Source organism: Lagopus leucura, unplaced genomic scaffold, assembly GCF_019238085.1.
Source record: "Lagopus leucura isolate 7727_CA_CO unplaced genomic scaffold, USGS_WTPT01 Super-Scaffold_100004, whole genome shotgun sequence".
In the NCBI taxonomy this organism is placed as follows: domain Eukaryota; kingdom Metazoa; phylum Chordata; class Aves; order Galliformes; family Phasianidae; genus Lagopus; species Lagopus leucura.
Window position 1 is genome coordinate 16,367,307 of NW_024962264.1, and position 25,684 is coordinate 16,392,990.

At 36.1% G+C, this 25,684-nt stretch overlaps 1 protein-coding gene across 2 annotated transcripts in view; it reads left to right on the forward strand.

Moving 5' to 3' along the window:
- The window catches only part of LOC122180488 (serine-rich coiled-coil domain-containing protein 1-like), a 53,359-nt gene extending 29,341 nt beyond the window's left edge, over positions 1-24,018 (forward strand). The window contains exons 1-2 of one of the 2 annotated variants that reach the window (XM_042872158.1): positions 4,033-4,098; positions 23,145-24,018. In XM_042872158.1, coding sequence (XP_042728092.1) covers positions 4,090-4,098; positions 23,145-23,627 — 492 coding nt within the window. In that variant the 5' untranslated portion in view covers positions 4,033-4,089 and the 3' untranslated portion in view covers positions 23,628-24,018. Of the gene's footprint in view, positions 1-4,032; positions 4,099-23,144 lie in introns of those variants that run through there. The other variant, XR_006179105.1, reaches the window with a different exon arrangement.
- Positions 24,019-25,684: the final 1,666 nt, after the last annotated feature.

The window sequence follows — 25,684 nt, forward strand, 5'->3', positions numbered from 1 at the left end:
TATCTTTTACGTGTTTATTATGTACAAAATACATCATATTTCTCTATGATACTAAGTAAAAAGTTTGATACTTCAGTTGTGCCTGAAGGAGGTAATTACAGTCTGCTTGTTTAGATGATCTGGTCAGCTACCAATCTTCTTACATTATTGGAAACTTAGGAAAGCAACTAAGGACAAATATTTTAAATTCATATTGTTGCCTCAAAATGCTGAGGATATTTAGCCTTTTATAATGTACAAATATCTGTCCAGCTGTTCTCCTTTTCACAGTGGGTCAGTATAGAAAATGAAAATCCTTTTGGGTCAAGTTTAGGAAAGGGAGATTGTTTACCAGTTCAAACTGTGGGCGAAACAGTCTTGACTTGGAGAAAAATAATTTAATTTACTGCCAATTAAAATAGACTTGTTGAGTGAGAAACAAAAAAGCCAAACATTAAGACACCACTTTTCCTGCTTTTCTTCTCCACCATGATCTCTCTTTGGGTTGCAGGGAAATCTGTGCTCCATTGCTTGGAGTACCTCCTCTGACCTTGATATTCTCTCCATTGTTTCTCATTTTTTTCCACCTCCTCCTCTGCTTGCTCAGTGTTTTATCCCCTTTCTTAAATATGGCAGCCTTTAGACCTCACAATGGTCTAGCCTTGTTTGTTGGAATAAAATTTGTCAGTTAGTGGAGAGCATAAAAACTGGAGACTGATTGAAAAATGAATGTTCCCTTACTATGCTGTATAATGCAGTGTAATGTATCTTTACTAATGCTCTGTTAGTAAAGCATTATTTTAAGATTGAACATGGAAAATAGCATGCACTGCTTAAACTGACCATTTTATTACACAGCATAAGCTAACTAGGATTTTTTTTTCTGCAAGGCTTTTTAATACGATCATTAGAGAATACTGGTAAGTTATAGCAATTACAGTATGTTTCGCATTACTGCTTGACTGAACAAAATCAAGAAAATAGCAAAGTAGGTTATGAATTGCAGCAACCTATATTGGTTTTCTCTTGAAAATACAAAGCTTCTCATCCAATCTTTGCCCTCACTAATCTGATCCATAATGTTGAACTGGAAATGTGAATATTACTTTTCATAACAAACATTACAAGTGATGTGTGAGCTCGAATCTCGGTTTTTAAGATCTGGACCCAGATTTGATTTCAAGGACTGTTGATGAAGCTATTCTACAGCAGTTTTATCAACAAAATGAGACACTTTGTACACTTGCTGAGAAAGAAATGAGCTGAAAATATTCTACAGTTTTATCAGAAATGAAGCTTAAAATGTTATCTATAATGCAGCATAATGCTAACTAAATTAGTATTTCATAAAACAGTTTGATGGCACTTCTAATATACATCAAAAAGTACTTATATGGTTCTGCAAGTTGTCATGGGACTACTACTACATTTGAGTTATTTATCTACATTTTTTTCCCTCTTTTGCAAGGTTTTAGTACTTTTGTCTAGTATTTTATGATTTGAGCAGTTTCAAAGAGCCAAATTACTTGCTGAGACCATAGCAATCTGGTGGCAGCAGCAGGGAGACTGCCTTTAATTTTGCCTTGTCTGTGTGTGCTGTGCTGTGAAGCTCCAGCCTCCCCAGGTCCCACAGCACATGGGACTTCAGGACTCTTCCTGGAGTAATTCTGACATTTGCCAGCCTTCTGCAAAAGCAGATATTGGCACAGCTCTCTCATGAAATCACTCAGAAGTTTCAGCCAAATCAGTCTTAATTAAAGAACACATGCAATACAAACAAAAACTATGTGGCTAAAAATTGTTGGAGAGAATGAAGTGAAAGTGTTACAATACCACCATTAACCACTAGGAATTTACAGTCACTGTTCTCCACCTGATTTAATGGCTCTAGTCTGTGCTCCAGGGCCTTGTGTAATTTGAAAAGAATACAATCGAATTCACAGCAGAATAAAACAGTTATTTCTAGCCTGAAATATTTCTGAAATCTGAGAAATTTAAATCTCAACATAAAGCTTAAATGAAAGGTATTCTTTGAAGGTTTTTTTGTTTGTTTGTTTGTTTTTTTTGTTTTTCCAGAATTTGTAATACACTGCTTAACACATAAATCTACATTCCTGTGTTTTAATACAGTTCATATAGTTAAGAATAACCTCAAAGATTATCAACTTTCTGCTATTCTTTCTTCTGTAAGCAACTCCCCTTGCCCTGGAATGTGACTGTCTAAGCTAAGATTGTCACTGCTCAAACGCCACATAGCTGTAGCAACTCTTCCTAGCTTTAAAAACCTCTGAGGTGGCTAAGTATCCCTACCTTTGTAGAATGAACAAAAGAGTGTCAAGAACTGACATTTCTAGAGATACCTAATTTTAAAGACACTGTGATATGCCAAGCAGCCCCCATGACCTAAGGATTTAATATCTTCTTCAGGCAACTGTGTTTCCATATAAGGCATGGCACAGTGACTGCCTTGTGCTGTAAAATTAGAGAAGAGCACCAATTTTCACTGCAAGGGTGATTCTGTATTTATATTGAGTCTAACAGATTGTTATGTTCTGTGTTATGCAGTCTTTGCTTGTTCCATTGCTGTCTGTGCTAAAGGAAAATGAAGAAACAAAGACTGAAGAATTAGAAGTCACTTGAATTTTGAACCAAGCCCAGCAAAATCAGTTTGTTTCTTCCCTTTGCTTCCCTAAGGATTGAAATAGGTTGTAAGAGAACAAGTAGCTTTGTGAATAGTTTTAAGGAAATTAAAATGCCTTTCTGTTACAAATTAATTAGCTTCAAGAACAATGATAGGAAATAATTGCTTTTTAATAAAGTTTATATAGAGTCCCTAGGACTTAGTATTTAAATCCAAATCAGTTTGAAGACTATGTCATTACATTTCATTGTGGTTTTTTTTTTTTTTTTTTTTTTTTTCAAAAGACCAAATAAGGGGATCTCAATTTCAAAGGTTCAGCTGGAGCTGCACCAACTTTCTGAAATTGCAGAAGGTTCTTTATAATTTCTCCAGCCTCTCCTTCAAGGGTTAGAATAAAAATTTAATACGACAAAACTGTCATATGACAAAACTCAAACCTCAGTCATTAGAAAAATCTTTTGAGATGTTTCTAGTTGTATGTAGTATGCTTTAATGAGCATATTCTTTCCATTGAAATTCATGGTATGCTTTTTCTGCTATGTGATAATAGTATATTTTGTCAATACTGAAACTTAATTTGAAGGGAACAATGAAGGGAACAATGATATTTTGGCTATCAGTTATAGGTGAGTCTTTTTGACTTGCCATGTGTCACTGCAGAAGCACAGTAGCAAGATGAGATTCTCTTTTGAAATTTCCAATATACTAATATAGTTTTAAGGAGCCTTCTTTCCAGCAGGGACCTAATGTGCTCTGGAACTCCCTACACACTAAAAAGTACAAAAATAACTCCCAATTACTGAGGGCCTAATTCAGAGATCTCTGTACTTAGTGGGCCAATTTCCAGTGTCGTCAGTAAGAAACTACTAAGTTACATCATTTAAAGGCTGAACATGAGCCTAAGCATTGCTTTAAGAACTTTGTATAACTGCACCTGAAAGTAAAGATTAGATTAGATTCATTATTCTCCTTTTTAAAAATTTTTTCTTAATGTTAATGCATGTCAGTAGTGCTGGCTATGGAGCATGGAAATTACCAATTTCAAGCAGGAAAGGATTCCTGAAAGAAAGAAGTAGTAGAAAATAGCTATGAATTTATATGAGTCGTTAGAAGGGTAGGATGAAATCTTTTTAATCAAATCTGCTCAGACCATTGATTGAGCTGTACACCAATTTCAGAGGGCTAAGTTTATGTCTCAAATGAGAAGGTTATAAAAAAAATGAGTAACTTCAATGCATATCATTGTAATAAGCCACTAGGATTGTTTTGAACATAAATATGTGATAGATACAAGGATAATATGTGGAATACACATATCTGTATACATCTGTTCTTAACAGCCTCAGAAAATCATTCAACTTTCTTTTGTGCAGAGTACAGAGACTAGAAATAAAAATGAGTATTGTAGAATTCTTCTGCCATGGCAATTTCCTCTCTGCGGGATGTCTGAGTTTCCATCATAATGGAGAATGTGGGAGGTGAGCAAGGATTTCTACTTTTCAATCTGGTTAAAAAACACAAATACTATAACCGTGTACTTACTTATCTACTGTACTTTGATAAAAAAAAAAAAAAATCTGCATCTAAAATTTAAATATATACATTTCACTCTATATAATGGAGAGGGAAAATAATTTATTATTTTTAAGTAATCTAATCTGGTATGTATGAAAGAAGAGATAATATATATATTATAATATATAAAATATATTATATATATATATTATATAGTATATAATATATATACTATATATATATAATAAATTCTCACCTGATGCTTTCAGGTGTTGGCAGTTCTCATATATTTCATTATACAAAAGATATCTGATAGGGAAGAAGAAAAATAAAGAAGAAAATATTTTAAGCTTATTCTTTAACTCCTCAAACAATCAGTAAGAGATATATGCTTGACTGCTGAAATAGATCTACTGAACAACTTCTCTTGGTAAACATAAATGTATTCAAAAGACTTAAATCCTAGATAGGCTCTATTTCCAAGGATGAAATGTAGCTACAGCTAACATTCATCTTCCATATTGTTTTACATCACCATCTGCAACCATTTGTCTAAATTTTAAGATCTCCTCCCAGAAATCTGCAAAGAAACAAATAAAAAATTAACTATGAAAAAGGCTTTGTTTAAATCACTATATCACTTGATTATAAGCAATGCAGATAAGCAAAAAAGTCTAGAATCTTCACTCTAGATAGAAATGTTGAAATAATGCAAAGTTGTAACACTTTTTTTTAAAAACAAAACAAAGTAGTGATGCTGATTTATTTGTCTTAAGTTGTTTAGTGTGTCTGTGAATAACATTGAAGATGATATATTAAAATCTGATATTTAAAATCAATCAAATTTTAAAAATAACAAATTCATGCCAAGCCAGAACAGATGGAATTCAGGTATTTCAGTATAAGAGCATCCATCATTTTTTCTTTTTGGTAACAAATGATAAATGTTTTATTGGCTCTCTGAAAAAGCATGTATGTTTTTCAGAGACTAAAGTGGAGAGAACTGTGTTCTTCTGGACTGGAATCCATAAAACCCGAGTCAATCCTGAGGTCAAAAGATCCTTTATACAATTAAGGAGTAATTGACTATTTCTTTAACTGTCATGTCCTATAAGCTGATAATTCTTCCTTTTCTCCTGTGATTGGCACAAGAATAATTGTATTAATGTTTGTGAAGTAATCTTATAGAGAAGGGGTAGTGATTGCATGAGTGGAGAAATGAAATGAGGAAAAAAGTCAAATGGAAAATATCATCAAATTTGAACTGCTAAAAGATGAGACCCTGCAGTATTTTATTTCTGATACCATCCTTGCAGCTGACACTTCTGTAATATGGATAAGAATCTTTTATATCCTCCTATGGTAAACAGGTTCTCAAGGCAACATTTGCTGAAGAATTTCATATCCTTAATTTAATCATAAATTTTGTCTTTACGTTTTCTTAATAAAACGTGGAAAATACAAGAGCATAATGTGTTTACAGATAGTTCAAGAAAAAACCAACACCACACAGAGTAATATCCTATGCCTGCTTTTGAACAAATCTGATCTCCCAGTGAAAGTCAATTGGACATTGCGTGTTGAGATTGTGTATGACCCATACAAACACCGTGTGAATGTGTCTTTAATGCAATGAGTTTATGCTACAGAGAAAATAGAAAAGGTCATTAATATATTTTAAGTTTTGATTGTTTTCTCTTTTACATTATTTTCCTTAAGACAACAAAAATTACTGTGGTGATGGCTTCCATCTTATGGCCTAATAGTACCTAAGAAATGTGGATGTTTATGGCTTTATCATGGTGAAGCAGTTGTATATGAAATTGGGTAAATGCAACAGCAAAAGTAACAGTTAGATGGTGAACTACTAGAACTGCAAAGCTAATAACTCCCATTGAAGTGGGAAGAGAAAGTTTAGCAACTACTTGCAGCTGCTTGCATGGTTTGACCTTTACAGAACTAGGAACGAAATTCTTGTAGAATACAGCAAATCCAAAAGCCAGGCAGGCTGGGTGGAGATGGCAGTGATATTGCACTAGGAATGAAGGCGATAGTTAAAAGCAGGGACAATACTGGCATTGAAGATATGTGGGATTCATTCAGGGCCAAGTGCTGATGGTGCATTTGCTAGCATTACAGCACAGTACTTCGTGCACCTGGGAGCAGATCTCAGGCAGAGGAGCACATGGATGCCCACCAGATTTGTTTTCTTTACCCACTTTCCTTTAAGGTTTGTTCTCCTTACTCTCCCTTGACTGATAATTTTAGCTTCCTTTCTTGTGCCAGTAAAAGCCATTTGTACAACCACGTAGGAAACTGTTCTGGCAGAAAAATAATTTTCCGTGTAGAGTAATTGAAAAGATGTGTTGTTAGCTACATCACCTTCCTTGTCCAATCCGCAGCATCACCATTCAAATATTAATGCTGGCATAAAGAGTGGAGCAAAGATAACTGGGAGCCAGGCCACCTTACCCTAAAGCAGCAGGAAACATGTACTCTAAGTTAAACAGTAAGCATGACACACAAAGGAGCAAAACTTAATATAGTTTTAATTAAGAACTTGATATGTTTTACACACACTTGAGAGTGTGTTACTATTGGCTTCCATAGTAGTGGCCATTTTTGTCTTGATGTCTTATTGTTCTTAAAAATATGGTTCCCATAATAGTACTTTACAGAGAACCCTGAACAAACCAGAGTAGAAGTTTAAATTGTACTGTGTGAAAGTCCTACTCTGGTTTTCAATATGATCTTGAAATGTCTATGATGCAGACATGCTGCTTCCCTTGTGTTTGAAACAGAAACAATAATCATCACAGCTAATCATATCAGCATACAGTCAGAATGCAGGCACAGCTGTTAATTATGGGGCATTTCTGAAATTGGCTTTGAAATACCATATATAATTTTTGCTATAATTTGCATTTAAGATGTTGGTGAGATAAAGGCATTATAGTTGTTTTCTTTCTTTCTTTTGGTCTTTTTCATGGCATTTTGATCTAGTTAGATGTAATGTACTTTTTACTTAATTTCTATACTGGCTATATATAATTAAAAGTAGTCAGTTTCAGCCCACATCATGTCAACTTTTCTTGCTATATTATGGGAATATTACCTGAGCAATAAATAGGTTTCGTGAATGGAGCATTTATGCTTTATGAGTCCATATATAAAAATCCAAATATGTGCACATATTCATGAATTGGATCTGACCTGCTATGTCCTGATGCTTGTGATTCTGTAATTTTATATATTTTTTTTTTCCTGTTTGTCTGTGCTAATTCTGTGCATTTGTGAGCTTTGTTGATGGCAAACTGTTTTAAAAATGTTTAATATCAAAAGCTTTGTGGAAGGAAGTAAAAATATTTTTCATTAAATAGGATCCTAAATAACGATAATTATTTTTCTGTAAACATATACACTGTATCTTTACAGATAAAAAATTGTATGATTATACAGTAAATATCTTTTTTTAGTTTTATCTTCCTTTATGCAGACGTATGAGTCTGCTTGATCTTACTTTAAGAAGATACTGTGAGACTTAAATCCCGTTAAGATAAAGATTAGTGAATGTTACAAGGTAAAAGAAATAAGAAAAGATTTTATGTCCCTATCAGAGCATTCAGGAGGACATTTAATATTAATGAGAATTCACAATGAGTCATCCTGGTTACTAATTCCATTTACTATGTGTGTTGAATTTATAACATAATTTTTGTAAAATCTGCTTTTAAGACTTGAAAGCAATGGTGCTCCATCTTGAAATGAAAGGTGTTAAATGTGGACAATCTTTCAGTTAAATAATTTCAGGAGTCAGGAGAATATACATTTCTGCTGCTTAAAAGCTTTTTCATTTTTGCGTAGCATGTGACATATTTTCCTTCCCATTTAAAGATTTGTATCTGTTCATTCTAACATTCATCTTCAGATACTAAAAGGAGAGTGCTTTACTTTCCACACAGCAGCAACTTCCTATTTATTTTCTAACGTGCTTTTAAAGAGCGGTGCTCCTCCTTCAGTCCTTCTCCTTCAGTAATCTCTTCCTTTTTTTTGCACCTGTGGTGAAATGCTTCAGAGCTTGGGGAATAAGCAGCTTGGCAGTCAGGAGTATTCAACAGTTCCTGGTTTTTGTTTTGTTTTTAAATTTATTATCACTGTGACTGTTCAACAAATCAATTTTTGGAATAGCAGCAGCTTTGCATGCTCCTCTTCCTTGTAGCTGCACCTCAAGGAAAAAGAGTACGTGCAAAACTAGCAGGGTCAGGAAGAGATGAGAGAGTGATGCTGCTTAAGCATGAATTTCCTCAAAGCAGAAACATACTGTGCATACTATACTGAAATAGCTGCTTGGTGGCTGAAAAAATTAGGCTGTGTTGCAGGTTTAGGGTAATCAGGTTTGGTGATAGAGCTTCTGTGTTTGGTCTCCTTCCCTACCATCGCACTGCATGGGAATTTGCCTGCCAAGAGGTGTCTAATTGTTTCTGCATGAAAAGCCACAAATCACTAGCTATCCTGTTTGACTTGGGGAGGTGAGCTGCATTTCATGTGGTAGGTAGCTGTTGGTATTCATCCTACTGCTCGCATTTTCCTAAGGTGAGTAGTGGCTCTGCATGCTGTTGTTCAGCCAATTGCAGGGAAATGTGATTTCAGCACTATCCTGGCAGTAGTAAATTAGATATATGTTTGGATGAATATGCTCAGTTGTGCTCCAGTGCCCAATACACTCATTATTTTTAGCCCTACTTGATCTGGAAATCATGACTCAAGTTATTGAAATTTCTGCTTGATTTTCCTGGGAAAAGAGTGCTTTTTCAGCACACCCAGAAGGAATAGGCAGGAATAGCATCAGTACACCTGTTTTTACTCCAGGATACTCTCCTTAGCCTGTTTCAATAGCTGAGGAAGTCCTTAGTCTGGGACCAAAGCAAGGAACTGCCAAACAAGCGTCTTCCAGCTCATACCCAGATTCAGTCTGAGAGGCTGAAATGAGGCTGAGATGGCATGCAGTAAGGACACCTGGAGGCAGCAGAGCAGATATGTGCCCTCAATTAGAATGGTGTTCCCTGTTTCCTGCAAGGCTTATGAAAGTGACAGGAGAGGCTTGCTAATGGCTGAGAGGCAAGAATTTAAAGTAGATAGGAGCAGCTTGTAATATAAGCTCTCCTAAATAATGATCACCTAGGATGCACTGCAAGCACAGCCTGCCTGCATAGCTTCCTTCAAATATGCTCTTGGGTTAGTTAGGGGAGTCTCTTGTGTGTGCTTTGTAAGCTTTCATGAGTTTATGGATGTCAGTCTAATCTGAGGCTATCTTTTATCAACCCCCAGGATGTCTGTGTGCACATTGTCTTTCTTCATGAATTTCAAGCATTGCCCATCTTTTATCTTTCAGTGCATTGCCATGCCTGGTATGCTGCCCATGGCAGCTTCGTTGTCTATGTGCAGTATTTTGTTGTCCTTATCCAGCTTTCTTATGTATGATGCCTTTTTAGCTACCTTAGCTAAGTTTTTAGTCAGCTGAAGGGTTGGGGCTTCTCAACCAAAAAGGCAAGTTTTTTGACTGTGGATTATTTATAGGTAAGCCGCAGTTTTTAATTTGTTTTGGTTGGAGGGGTAAAACATTGAGAACATTTACAATACTCATAGTGCTAACAGAATGAAGGAGTTCTGCTTAATGGTGATTTGAGCTTACAGCAGGAAGGCTGATGGTCAGATCGGAGATCTCTGCTCAAGAGAGGACTGGGCTACTTGTTGCTGGAGTAGCATGGCAGCAAGCCAGTGAGGATGATCAAATTCTTCAACTTAAGGAGAAATTTGTTTTCCTTGTCAGATTTACCTGTAAATTCTCCTGCTTCTATTTAGAACCAAGGTACAGAGTGAACAGAGATGCATTCCTGGCTGTGGGATGTTTTTGTTTTTGTTTTTTTTTTTTTTAAAAAAAAAAAAAGTAGAAAGTGATTGTCAGCCTTGATGTGTATGTAATTTCCGAAACCATATCCCAAGCTTTTTGTTTCTCACTTATCCTCTTATCTCTATGTCTATTACTGGCAAAATACATTGTTATTCTAGAATATTTCTTTGATATTCAGCTCTAGCCAATCAGTATTCATCTTGCAAGGCAGCTAATCAGGTTAAATATTTCTTTTTTTCAGTTATTTGTCTTAAAATATATTAAGAAATCTTTTTGCAGAACACTGTTTTTGAATGTGTTTTGTTTGTTAGGAGTTATACAAAAAAACATACACCCTTAATTTAGGTGAATGGAGGAATAAAGGATTGCCATCACAAAAGCACACGGTAGTCAGACACAAAAAAAACACAGTGTCCTGGTCCTGTGCAATAAAACCAGTGGAAGTTTTGCTAGCGGATTGAATGGGATAATGATTTCAGTTAAACATTTCAAACTTCTGGGATTCCAATGAAATTATGCTTAATGAAATAGGACGGCAAACACTAAGGTTAAAGGTTGAGCTGATGTTCAGTAGAAAAAAAATGTGTCCTTAAAATCCTGGCTACTTTTGCAGCTATTATGCAGTAACTGGTAAGTCAGCATTGCAACATGAATTTACATCTGAAAAAATGTTTAAACATAAGTTAGTAAATCATCCTCTATTACATTTTTTAAGTGAGAGACCGATGGTAAGGGCAATAGGGAAAAGACAATGTAAATTATCACATTTGTGATGAAAGGATATGTTGCAACAGGAAGTCATAAATACTTCCCTTTGTGCATTGTATAAAGTGTAGAAAGTATACTATGAAATATGATCTTGCTGACCTTCCTTTGTGCTAGACAATAAAGAAGCAAAAATAGATGAAGGTAATTCAGGGTTTTTGCTTTTTTTTTTTTTTTTTTTTTTTTTAAATTTCAGTTCTCCTAGAAAGAAAAGCAGAATAAGAAATTTCAGTGGCTGCTTATTTATGCTTGCTTTTTAACTTTATTTTCTCTTTCTTTGCAGTGTTTGTGTAATATGATTTTGGTGAGGATAACAAGGAACTGAAATGCTGAATAATTTCAAATATCCACAATATTAGTTTTTAAATTTCCAGGAAATAAAGATAAAAGATAAAATAGAAAAAGCTTATTTTCCCAGCAGCATCGCCTTTGTACTGCAACATTTCTGTGCTGTGTTGGGCTCTTTGTCATTTTATTTGTTTTAGTGGGCTCCTTGTGGCAGTGAGTCCTGTAAAATCATTTACAGAAGAGAAATAAGATCTTTCCATATCAGAAAACAGAGTCTGTAAACACCAATTCCATACTGATAACGACAACACATTATTGGGTTAGTTGCTTTGACAGAGAAAAAAAAAAAAATATTTTTAGGCATTGTTTTTGAGTTGGAATTACTGGTGTTAAATTATTTTCTTGTTTTGCACTGTTCTAAGAGAATCCTATTTGTTCTTTCCCTATTTCTGTGACTGTCAATACCTAAAATATTAGATATGGAATGATTCATTCAACTTAGTTTTGTAGGTGTCATTTCTTCCGTCCTGGGTGAAATCAGTTTCACTGAACATTGTCCTGTAGTGTATTGTTCATACAGTTGATATTTTTTTTCCCTGACTTAAGAATATCAGCATCATTCTGGATTAGGAGTGCTTCATTCTATCATAGGAGCCTAAACAATTTCTGCATGATGTTGGAAACACTGAATTTGACTAATTAAGGATAGGGATTCTTTGCAGGTATACTATCATGCTTTTGTCTAACCACGAAAATGTGTTGTGGACATCTATTTTAGAAATACAAGAAATTTGGCTACTTGAGGTATTTCATTCCTTGAACAGTTACCCTTATATAGATATAATTTTCTCTTTCTCTTTAGGGATGTCTTGCTGTCAGCAATTTTATAATAAAAATAGAAAGTCAAGTCAATTAAAGGATAATTAGAATTTCTTCTCTTGTCAGCAGGATACAATTTGCCCTTTTTTTAGTCCTTTGATATCTCCTGTGCAGACTGTATGTTGAGCTGAGGGATAGTGTCACTTATTAGCATAGCAGTAGCTGAGCATCATTTCACAGTGTATGCAATTTATTCATTGTTCTTATATGTTGAGGCCTCATTGCTGTCAGAAGTAAGGCTGCTACTTTCTGGAACCCAATGGCAATTTTTTTTGTTTTTTGTTTTTTAAGAAATTATTATTAAAGAATGTAATGTACTAAGGTATTGGCTATATATAATTCATGTCTTTTGTGTGTGTGTGTTTATGGAATTTCTGGAACTGTAGGAAATCACAGCAGCATGGAATCATAGAATGTTTTGGGTTGGAAGGGGCCTCTAAGTTAATTTAATTTCAACCCCCTGCTGTAATCAGGGATACATCTCATTAGACCTCGTTGCTCTAAGTCCCATCCAGATTGGCCTTGAATGCTTCTAGGGAGGGGGCATCCTCGACCTCACTGGGCAACTTGTTCCAGTGTCTCACCACCTCACAGTAAATAATTTTTTCAGTAAATAATATAAAATCCGAATCTTATTTTTTAATCTACCCTCTTCCAGTTTAAAAACATTTCCCCTTGTCCTATTGCTACATGCCCTTATATAAAGTCCCTCCCCAGCTTTCGTATAGACCCCCTTCAGATACTGGAAGGCCACTGTAAAGTCCCCCCAGAGCCTTCTCTTCTTCAGGCTGAAAAGCCCCAGTCTCTCAGCCTGTCCTCATCAGGGAGGTGCTCCAGCCCTCTGATCATCTTTATGTCCCTCCTCTGGTTTTGCACCCTCCAACAGCTCGATGTCCTTCTTGTGCTGCGGGCCCCAGAACTGGACCATAGTCCAGTCCAGGTGGGGTCTCACAAGAGTAGAAAAGTGGGGCAGAATCACTTTCCAAATCATATTAGGTGGTATTAAGATTGAATAATAAATAACCATATAAATGTGAACTTAAGTTTATAGCAAAAAAACTAAGAGTGTATATAATATAAGTAAGTTATCAAAAGTAATTGCCACCTACCAAGTTTTGATTGAGATGAACTACAGGTGTGATAATGAAGTTTTAGTGACCGCATGCTAGACCTGAGATTAGAATGGCAAGCAGGTCATAGGAAAATAGATAAGGCTTAAGGTGGAGATCTGGGAACGACTTATTTGTCCACGTGGCACATCAGATGCTGTGCAGAAGTAATAGTTCAGCATGCAAAGCCAGAACAATGTGTTAGCACAGCAATAAATGTCAGATGAGTAGCACTATGTTTCATAAGGGCTAATTAGCACTTGTGCAGTTTTCCTGCTTGTAATTCTAGAGCAAGCTCTCTTAGTGTTTCCTCAGGAACATGTGTCATATTCACTACTCATATTGCATGAAGTATGGTCTCTGGAAGTGACCCAGTGTTCTGTTGGATCCACTTTGCCATTTGCTATCCATTCATTTAGGTTTCAGTTATGCAAAAGGATCTCAAGTGTAGGCACCTGTGACTTTCTACACCACTGTAACTAAAAGCTGTGGCACATGTGGCCCTTAATTCTTGGGCTGCACAGAGACAGTGAGACCCAAAATGCTGTGTGAACTTAGGGTCAGTCTAGTCCTGTTGAATGGAACCTGAGAAGTCCACGAGCAACTTTGGCTCCTTAGTCTAGATTCTACTGCCTGTAAACAAAAGTACATGTACAACAAGAGCTCAACAAAGGTAGTTTCTTAATCTCTAGCTGGTAGTAGCTGTGGCTACTCAAAGAAGCTGTGGGGGGTTGGTGGATATCAGTAAAGGAAATGTCTCAGAAGTAAACTTTTCCATGAATTCAGAAGAAATAAAGGTCACATGAGAGTTGCTGGAACTGGAGAGCTGATCTGTGCTAAAAACAGGATGTTTCCCCAATTAGGGATTTGCAGCTTTCTCACCCTTTTGTCTCTATGCCCTTAGTGTGAAAGTCTTAGTCCATGTGGTAAAAACTACCTCCTAGGGACTGACTTTTTGATTTTGAGGATATCTTAGGTTAAAAACTCAGTTTAAAAAAAAAAAAAAAAATTGTTGCTTCATAGTATGTACTACTGTTCTGTAGTCATGTTGTTAAAACATCCTCAATATTGATTTCATTTTCATTAGCGTTTTTATTGTTATAAGAGTTCTAAGCCATATATTATGATAAAGGGGTACTCAGTGACTAAGTGATTTTTCTTCTTTGTGGAAGAATAAGGCTACAATAGTGAATGGCTCCAAAGTTCCAAATCTTTAATTTGAAAGGCACTGTAAACAGTTGTAGTATGCAGAAGTTTTTATTTGCTTTAGTAATGAATTTTCTAGTTAGCCCTCAAAATGCAGTATTGAGAATGCAGAGTAGCAATTTACTTTATTGAAAGTTATTTGTTGAAAGTTGAAAGCAATTTACATTATTGAAACTTCTTCACTATTTTCTTCCTACTTTATAAAACAGTTACACTTTGTTGCCTTAACTATGTTTTATTAGTTACACAGATTAAATTTATTCAAGGATACTTCTGCACATTGAAAAGATAAGTATCTTAAATCAGCACTCTGCAGGCTACTTTTTGTACTATTGTCACTGTCAAGAAATCTTTACAGGACATTAGCTGAATTCTCTGGGTCACTGTTATTTGGCTGGACTGTTGATTAAAAGGGCATCACAGGAAAACAACATGCATTTTAGCATCTACATTGTTCCTTTCAGTAATTAAATAATGACGCTGCAGGAAGCTGAAAGGGAGAAAGAGCAATGCTTTTGATTTATGTTGCCTGCGTTTGTTCTGTAACTCATGGCAGTAGAGCTTGCAAGTTGATCAGCAGCTGTTTCTTGCCCATAACCTGTTGATACTGATCCATGCCTTGACGCATTGAGCTTTGTTTATTTCATGCATCGCATGTTACCAGAAGACAGAGTCTGTTCATCAGTAGGTTCAAGGTTCAAATCTGGGTTGTAAAAGCTACTCTTATGGTCCAGATGCTGCTGAAATCAATATGAAAGAGTGCTTTTAAGAGTCTTGAATGAGGAGCTATTACTTGCTGCAAGAAAATTGCATTTTGTATTGGATCATCTCTAGACTGGAAACTGTGAGTACAATAGTGCGGAGGTGGCAGAATTAAAGAGCTGACATAGTGACAGATCTGGCATACCAAAGTACGGAGATAACCTGTGTTTTGGTAAATTAGATCTACACTTACATAAACTGTCAGAAGCCTGAAAGGCATCTGAAGGGGATATAAATTCAAAAGCATCGTGCAGGGCTTCATCCTTTGGAGAACTGTAGCACCTTTTCTTTGTTGTTGTCATTCATGGCTTCTTTGCGTTGCTTTATGTTTTAGGAATTTGGGGCTAAGCTGGGGATGGAGACAGCTCTTCAAAAGATGCTGAAGTCCAGCTGAGACCTGACAAGGGATAAGCAAGCTTTACTATGCTATGTAGTTCATACTACATTCTGTATTCCTTATGTACTCACAAACACAAAAGAAGGAAGCGGTAGAAGTCTTTGGGGAATCCAGAAGGTATTCAGGCTTCTGTCACAATAATTATTCTCTTCGGAGTGCACTTCCTTTAACACCTCTGAAAGCAAAAGTCCTTTGGGATGGTAAAATCTTGTTCTTCAAACGCAGTGTTGTTAGTTGGTTGTCAGGATACACGGGTACACTGGTGAGAGAGTGTTTGGTTTGGTTTTACTCTCTGTGCTAGCTGTCAGAAAGATATATTTAAGAAAGTTGCTCTACTTGGAAGAATTACGTTATAGGCATTTAAGACTCTCAGTTGCCTTTGGGCATAGGTGTCTTAAAAATCTGTACCTTTTGGGGAGTGTTTTTGTAATTCACGTCTTCTGCTGTCATTTTACATCAGTACTTTATCACAAGATACTCAGCAGCAATATCCATTTTCAAATGTCCTGCAGCAACATTGTCTTGCTGTTAACTCTTGCCATGTTTCACTCATTAGATCTGTAAATGGAAAGTGATTAATGGCAGCATCAGTGTTTTTTTATTAATATGTCCCATTCTGAATCTTTCTATGAGTAGTCAATTTTTTCATTACTTGAAAGCTGCTGAATGCTGTTCTTTTTTTTTTTAAATCTTAATATAAGAAAAAGTTGTGAGAATAACATTCGCATAGAGTAATCCTCAGAACCATTTATGAACCAAACGTTTCAGGCAGCACATTAAGTTACAGGTTTTGGTTCCGTCTGCATGGATTTAGCACCAACATGAAATAAAATCAAAAATACTTAGATTTTTCTCATATAAATGTACCCTAATGAATGGTTGATCATGATGCTGATCAAAATTTTATTTTAATGTTAAATCCATCTCTTCTTTTTAATTGTTATTATTTTTGAGAAATAGGTTCTGTTTGGCTTTGAGAAATGTACTCGTTTAAGCAAGGCAGCAAGAACTTTTTTGTGTTGTATATCTGATCAAGAAATTTAGATCCAGATGTTTTATACTATTAAGGCAATTTTTAATCTTGGCTTATTTAAAACATCAAATGAAGTATTTCTCCCCTCCCCCCTTATATGAGGGCTGCTGCAAAAGTAATCTCTCTTAATTTATTATGTTGTCCCACAGTGTCAGAGACCAATGTTGGTAACAAGGCAGGCTCTTGCACATTGCTGGCAGAAATGCATAGCTAATGGTTGTAACTTTGTTGAAAGAGTGTTTTGTAGCTGATTGCTCTGTCAAATAGTGTTATTGTGCTCTTCGTAACTGTTGTAGTTTCCACAAAGATAAATAACTGTTGTAGTTTCCACGAAGATAAATTAGGCATTACTTTCAGAGTGACATGTGTATTCAAAATACATTGTTTGAAAGAAATTTCATGGCTGCATTTCACAGACTCATAGAGTCACCAGAGTTGGAAAAGACCTCCGAGATAATCTAGTTCAACAGTCCACCCACCACCAATACTTCCCCACCAAACCTTGTCTCTTGGTACCACATCTAAACATTTTCTGAACAGCTCCAGGGATAGTGACTTGATCACCTCCCTGAAAAGCTCGTTTCAGCATTTGACCACTCTTTCAGGGCAATTTTTCCTAATCTCCAACCTGAACATCCCCTAGCACAAATTAAGGCCATTCCCTCTACTCCTGTCACTACTTACATGGGAAAGGAGGCTGACCCCCAGTTCTCTAGAACCTCATTTCAGGTAGAGAGCTCTAATGTCTGTCAAGCCTCCTCCACATTGAATGATCTCACTTTCCTCAGCTGTTCCTAGTAAAACTTGTGCTCCAGATCCTTCACAGCTTCATTGGCTTTCACCGGATGTGCTTCAGGGCCTTGATGTCTTTCTTGTAGTGAGGAGCCCCAAAGTGAACTCAGTACTCAAGGTCCAGCTTCACCAGTGTTGAGTGCAGAGGGATGATCACCTCCCAGGTCTTGCTGGCAACACTATTTCTGGTACAAGCCAGGATGCCATTGGCCTTCTTGGCTACCTGAGCACATTGCTGGCTCATGCTCAGCTGAGCATCAGTCAATACCCCCGCCCTGTTTCCTTTATTCAGTCTTCCAGCCAATCTGCCCCAAGCCGGTAGCTTTGCCTGGGGTTGTTGTGGCTTAAGTGCAGGATGTTGGCACTTGTTCTTGTTGAACGTCATCCTGCTGGCCTCAGTCCAGTGATCCAGACTGTCCAGATCCCTCTGTAGGGCCTTCCTACCCCTGGGCAGATTGACGCTTCGTCCCAGCTTGATGTCATCTGCAGACTTACTGAGGAACAGCCTATTTCCTGAGCTCAATGTTAGGCAGATCATAGGGTGGCATAGTGAGGATATCTGGGGCAGAGAAGTTGGTGGTTCTAGCTGAGCTACTGAAAAATGAAATGGAGAGTGATGAATGGATTTTTGTGCCTCAGCAATCAGCAGCTGGCAAATCAGCTTCTTGGAGCACTGCCAAGCAGCAGTTTACAACAGCCCTGCAGCTGCTCTAAAATAGGCTAGAACGCAACTGGCATGAAGCCACTTTCAGTTTTGGACAAGGATTCAGCCATCAAATTGGCAAACAGATGTGCTGGGATTGTGGCTTCGTTTGCTCATGTCTAACCCTCACAGAATGCAGTTGGTACCTACAAGTTCAATGCAGAGAATTTTGCATGAAACTTTTACAGGATAAATAGGTTAAAAATAAAAGTTCAAGTTTTTCTGAAGCATTGTTATTGTTGATGCTGTATATCTTGTTTCTGCTATTCTGCATTTCTTTCTGGGATTATTTTCTTATTCTGAATAATTTAAAAATGGACCAGCAAGAAAACTCAGTTGGACTAAGCATTTTCAAGGAGCAAATTAAAATGCAATTATTCTGAACTGTATATACTGTAGTTTTCATATAAACGTTTGAGTGATAATGAAAGAAAACTTGCAAGACGTTCAAAGTAGGATTAGATGTTACCGCGTGCTTTTTCTGTCATTTTTTGAGTGAGAAAAGTATTATTCTTGGAGAGAGGGAAGGATTTTTTTGTTGATTTTTGACTCCTCGTGGTCCACTGTTCTCTTTTCCTTATCAGAAGCTGTTCTTCAGTAATTTGTCATGAATGACAATGTAAATGCTTTTTGGCAATGTTTCTATTAAATTCTCTCAATTCTTTGGCTAGGTATACATCTGACAGCAGGATCCTGCCATTTCTTGTTGACCATCTATTTCATATTGTTGGAGACAAAGCCAAAGCAATGTCTTGGAGTGTTGTAGTACATTGTAAATTTTTTATGATGTTTTAAAAGTTAGTTAAATTGGCTGTCAGTTTGTCACCACCTGATGTTTGTTTAATTGATTGACACGAGGGAAATTTCAGCTTGCAACTTCACAAAACTGAGATGGACTTTCCCTCACCATGTGCATATATTAAATGCTTATTGGAACGTACTGACTGTTGCACACACATACATAAAACAGCCAAAAAGCTGAAGCCAATATTTTGGCAACTTACAAATCCAGTATGTGTTTTCTAAAATGAAAATATATCATCCAGAACAACACTTTCAGAGCAAAGAAACACCGCAGTATCAAATAATCACAATGGGGTATTTAATCTAGATCAAGTTAAAATAGCAATATGAAAAATACTATAATCATATACTGTACCTTTTACTGATACCAGGCTAAAAATATGCCTTTTTTTGGACATGTTCTGCACCCTTCATTTTCAAAACCAGGTGATTGTTCTCTATTAATTCTAAAATATATCCTATTGGTAAAATTCATAAACTTTTTTCCTACACTCTTGTTAAAAATTATTGTTCTGTTAACTGTTAAGCCATTCTTAGGATGACAATGTGTCATTCCTAAGACTTCCAACGGTGATCTAGCCTCTCTATCCAAGAGTATAGCCATCAGAAGCAAAATGCTTAAATTCTAATTATTCATGGCTCATGTTGTTTTTGTCTGAGTACCATAGCTGAAAGAAAGCAGGGAGAAGCTGATTAGTTGGATAAGATATGCTTTCACAGGCTCTTCAATAGTAGCTGTAAGAAGAGAAGCACTTAATTTCTAACCTTTTTCCTGGAGAATGTACAACGCAATGGGAACTCTGAAGCATTCTTACGAAAGCAGATCACTGTCCATCACTAGTGTCAATTTTTTCTGTGTTGGAGGAAGATTGTGAATCATCTTAAATGTATATTATTTTGTTTTCCATCAGTTTAACTTCAATTCTAAAAAAATATAACCAGAACTATTTGAAGCAAATAATGAAACAGAGTATTTATAAGCACAAAGAAGAAAACAAGATTAACGAGAGCCAATATTGATAACAAATCAAATGAATTGCCAAACCAATCTAATTTCATTCAGCAGAATGGTGGCAGACCTTCTGGCTAGGAAAAAATAGCTGTAGTTGACAGACTTCTTGTTTTTTAGTCAGGCTTTTGACATTGTTTTATAAATGTACTGTGCAGACTAAATGAAACAAATACAGAACAAATTGGAGAACTGTTATTGGGTATTATTTAGCCAATGTTAAAACAGTAGGTTATAATAAGTAGGGTTTTATGGTGTGGATTAGAGAAAAAAATTTATTATATTTATGGATGGCATGAAGTTGGGCAGGGTAGAAAACACGTTAATGAATAAAACCAGAATACAGAATGATATATTGGATGAAAGATCAGAGGAAAAAATGATGAGATGCAATGAAGACAAAGGAAAAATTATGGCTATCTGATGACAGTCAGATGAACAACTTTGTAATAATCTTATATGTAAAAATCTTGGAACTGTTGTGGCTATGCAGGTGATTGGGAGATAACTTTAAGTGCTGTATTCTTGAACCACCTACTTCAAGAAAAAATGTTGAATTACTGAAGATAAGTAATTACTATAGTGAAGGCAAGTGAGGGTGACTCAGATCTAGTAGACAAAATTGAAGATTGATATAATATTTTAAATTCTAGCGGAGAGAAGAGCAGGAGGTAGCTTGACAGCATTCTTCAAAGACATAAATAGTTATCCAAAGATGAAACAGTAACTCTTTCTTTATTTCCATCATAGATGGAAATAGGAGAAACAGACTTGCAGGCAAAATGATTTTGTTTAGACATTAAGAATACCTTTCTTAAAAGTAAGGATAATGTTGTGGAAAAGGATATCTGAGAGAAAAGTAGAGATTATATTAATGATATTTTTTACCAGCTACTTAAAAAATAAATCAAGAACAATATGGAGTTAAGCGGATCCTGGCCAGAAGTGTAGAGCAGACTGGATGTCCCATTGTGAAATTCTTCTGAGTTCTATGATACATAAGTATGTTAACATATATTTCCTATTTCTCACCACTTTGATTACTCCTATGTCAGAGTGAATTCCTTCCATTGGGGAACAATGTAGATAATTTCATTTACAGAAGCAGCTCCTGAAGAGCTGGGTTTTTTTGTTTTATTATTAAAGAAGTGACGTTCCCAGAATGTGAAAGGAAATATTGTTTATTAAAATGTCCAAGAAATATTCAAGAATACAAAAATCCAACATCTTAAATGCTTTATTTTGCTTTCATGAAATACATTAATTAGTTTATATTTATAAGGGCATTTATCTGCATTTATAAGTGCAGATTTAGATACATCGGTGTTTTTACGATTTGTGTAACTGTTGTTGAATGGACCACCAATTTCTCAGTTGACAGAAGGCATAGGTTGACATATGGTAACTTCAGAAACTCTCTTACTACAAGCATATGTATTTTTTGGCAGGGCATTAAATTTGAATCTCTTGTCCCAGTAGGAAGATTTTATTTACTGGCATGGGGGGGGGAGAAGTTACTGTACTTGGGTTTCCCCAGGAACAATTCCCTAGGAATTCAACTGAATTTCATCTCAACATCTGTGTGCTTCAGGCAAAAAAAATCTAAGCAGTACTTTTCAGAAAAGTTCTACTCCCATTTTTTAGTCTGGACACAATCAATACTGAATTAAAAGGAAAAACATTATGCCAGTATTGATCTTTCTTAAAGCTGCTGTTTCTGATGTTTAAAATGTACAGCAGTACTTGTGTTGAAGCCTCCTTTTGAATCTGTTTTGAAGAAGGTCCATTAGCATGACTATACAATTAAATAAAACAAAAAGGTTATGCGCCATTGATATTGATTTTTATCGTTCTTCTGCTCTGCTTAAAAAAGAAATGCAGGTAGAGTGGTGCAGATTGTCCTGGAACAATATGTAAGTTTCATGGTAGCATCCTGAAGTACTTTTTTTTTTTTTAAGCAAAATATTGTTGTAATGATTGGGAGTGTTTTCGATTCTCTCAGCTTTGTTCTGCAGTGCCTGAGCCCATATAACAATGTAAATGTCAAGAAGCTGCTATTGTGTACTGTCAGAGTTCTGTTGCAGAAAGCCTGTGTATTGTAATACTTTCTTTTTTTTCCATATGAATGGTAGAACTTGGTAGTTTTGTCAGTAAGTGTGACAGGAATAAAACAAGGGAAAACACATATTCCAAAATAGCTTAGAAAATAAAGTACAATTGATATTATTATTAGAATCTATTCTCACATAACTGCAGATAAAGGATTTTAAGTAGGTTACATCAACAACTTTTGAAACTCGTTTAAACACAGCTTCCAACTATTTAAGCTTTATTGGGCAAATTGGTGTCATATATAGTTTGCAAAAATTTATAGAGAGATTAAGCTTTCTTATGAAGCCACATAGGCTCAAAGTTCAAGTTCCTCCAGGCATTAGGCTTCTGAACATTCGTGGCTTCACTACTACAATTCCTCAGCCGGAAACATATCTCCTCGTGAAGTTACCTGTTACAGTCACTAAACAGGAAAAATCTTGCTTTGACTCTACTAATGTTTTCCCATCTACAATTTACTCCAAGAATATATATGTATGTACTAAATGCATGAGAGAATAATTAAATGTAGTCCCATAGGCGAATTACATCCTTCCCAGTTAGGTATTCAGAGGTCAGAATGAAATATCACACAAGATAGAAATCTAAGGTGAACTGACTTGCCAGACAAATTGCCCTTATTTTTAAAAAGTACCAGTGTCTGCATATTCACAAGCAAATCAAAAGTTGTTACCACACTGGAATTCTTACATTGTACTTTTTTCAGACAGTTGAAGTAAACTTACTGCTCTGCTCTAGCAGAGCACATTGGCATTGAAAGCTGAGCTTAAATGAGGCATGAAGATTCTCTCAAAAGATGGTTCTTTATGTTTCCTAATATTTTAGAGTGTTCAGTGTTGATCTCTAGTCAATAAAAATTCTTGTTGTTCCATCATATTTAATGCTCTTGAAAATCTGTTTATAAGATTTATATTTATCTTTTTACTAAGTTCTGAAAAAAATTATCTCTGATTTAAGTTATTTATTTAAAGAAATACCTCAAATAATTACATATGATAAGTATTTGTCAATGTTTAATTTTCTAAATGAATGAATGAGGAATTCTTCTATTTTATGCTAGCAGTGTTTTGGGAGTTTGAGCAGCATTGGAGATTCACCTTTCATTTCAATGCTCAGCCTTGTACATTATACACTGTGATATAGTGAGGAGTGTTTTGTGTACTCTCTGCCATTTTCCTGCTAAGATGTTCTGTTACTAAAACTTCTGGGTTTTCTTTGTTTGTTTTTTATTTGCTCCAGGCTACATATCCAAACAGAATGGTGAGCCAAAATCTCAGCACAAGGGACAGAAAGTCAGCACATATTCCCACCGAGGACCCTTTTAGATACTCAAACAGCCAAGCAACGGCCTATGAAAGCAAGAGCTGTCAACTGTCTAATTTGTGTCTGAGCAACCTCCTGAAAGAGAAGGAGATAGTGGAAGTCATCAAGCATACTAGAGGAGCCTACGAAGCCCTCACTTCGGAGGCCACCCAGAATGGTTTGGCCACCACGGCACCTAAAACAGCAAAGCCTGCATCTCAGACAGACCGCTACCCACCGTTCTCAGGAGCTCCAAAAGACCATACTGCTGTACCTCAGCAGCACACCACTTTCACAGGCAGACTTGGACAGCCTCCAAGGGGACCCATCTCTTTACATATGTACAGCAGGAAAAATGTTTTCCTTCACCACAATTTACACACAACAGAGCTGCAGACTTTAGGTCAACAAGATGGGTAGCAAGGTTCTTGTCTTCTTGCCATAGAGTGCGAGTTCACTGCAAGGAAACATAAGCTCACACAGAGCTGAATAATAAGTTTTTACCTACTGCTACCTTTACTTGAAAAAAATAAATTAAAAATTAATGTTCTCAAGGTTTCATACTTTCCCATCTGGAACTGTAGGAAAAGGGTAAACTAGATTGCTACATAACTAGGTTGATTTGTCACACAAAAGTCACTATGGTAGAATAAAAGGGACTGTTGGGCTGGCATTGCTGGTCCAAAGTTGGCTGGTTTTTTTTTTCTTTTGTTTCTATAAAGCCGCTAACATCCCCTGAAGTTCTAGAAAGTGGTCTTAAATAATAGTGTATGCTTAATAATGTTACTGTTAAAGTAGATGTGAGGAATGAATAGATAAATAATTAGTAAACCCTATTGAATTACATAGAGAGTAAAGAAATAAAGAGTAAGAAGTCTCTGAACCTCTTAAACCTACAGTGAAATTTGCTCATTTGTAGATGTGTGTTACCACTTCTTGCTGTACATGTTTAATCAAGGCCTCATGCCACAATTAGAGGAAGTGACATTTCTTCATCTACAAGAAAGATCACAGAGGCTCACTGGGTAATTGAATCAGAATAATTGGAACAGAAAGTAATGATGACAACTTGATTTCTCAACCTTCTTTTTCCTCTCCCTACCTTTTTTTAGCTACATTTGTTCTGGTCTTTTTGTTCTGCAAGCACACATCACGTTGAGGTGATGGTTGTTCTCTGCAGACGCTATATCGCTCATGACACAATGTCACAGTCTATGTTACCAGGGCTGCTCCGAAAGTAATGCTTCCTGTTTTATTATGTTAGCATGTGGTATCAGAAGTGGATGTTAGTGGTATGATAGAGGTTGATCCTTTCCAACAGTATTCCATTACATTTTGTTGCCATGCAACAGATGGCAGCAGAAGAGCAATCTGAAAAAATGGTGTCTGATGGAAGTATACACAAAGCAAAGGTGTATGAATTCCTTCATGTGGAAAAAAGGCACCCATTGACATTTATCGATCTTCACTGAGCAGTTATGGAGACAAAACAGTGCATGTGAGCACAATGAGGTTATGAGTGATGTGCTTCAGCAGTAGTGATGGCAACAGTGGTTTACCCCTGCTGGTGCAGATGTTTAGGAGCATTGCATGCAGGCTCTTGTTCATCACTGGTAAAAGATGTATAGCTAAGGGTTGAAAACTAGTATTGTGTAGCTGAGAATTTGCTCTATCGATAGTGTTATTATGCTCTTTGTATCTATTGTAGTTTCCATGGAGATAAAAAGCATTCCTTTCAGAGCAGCCTCTATATAATGGATTGTATAACTTCATTTCACTTGCTGAATTAAAAAAAAAAAAAAAAAAAAAAAAAAAAAAAAAAAAAGTGAAAGATTATATTAAGTGAAATTATCATATTACTGAGTCTAAACTATCTGTGTAAATCATAATTTCTGTGGACCATATCTGCACTTCATGGCGTATAGTAACTCAATAGGTTTGCTAGTCTTGACATGTTAAATGCAAGTGAGATGAAGCAAATACTACCTGACATGCAGCTTGCCGATCTCATGGGAACGTGAATTCATTTGATCATGCTACAGAACCCAAAGGCTTGTCAGCACCAGAAGAACTGGTTCTCCCCTTTTATAGGGCTTGAAAACAAGTATCATGGACAGGATGCTGTAAAATGTGGTACATACTGAACATGACAGTTTGCAACCTCTCTTATGGCAGCTAATCTGTTTGAATGATATTAGGATGTATAGTTAGTAGCTTATAAATAATCTGGATGTTTAAATATGACTGAGACAGATCTGAGACAAGTCACACCTCTGTTTAACTGGTGATAGATAATGAAAGGCAAGGGAATAGCACATTCTCACACAAAGAAACAAACTGGTGTGACAACTAAAGTAGCAAACGATGCAAAAAGATTTTGTAACTTCTAGTAACTTTTAAAGGTAAGTGACACAGGGCATATAAAAGGAATTAATGAGACAAATCCTACCTAATGTTAAACATATCTGCTAAACTAC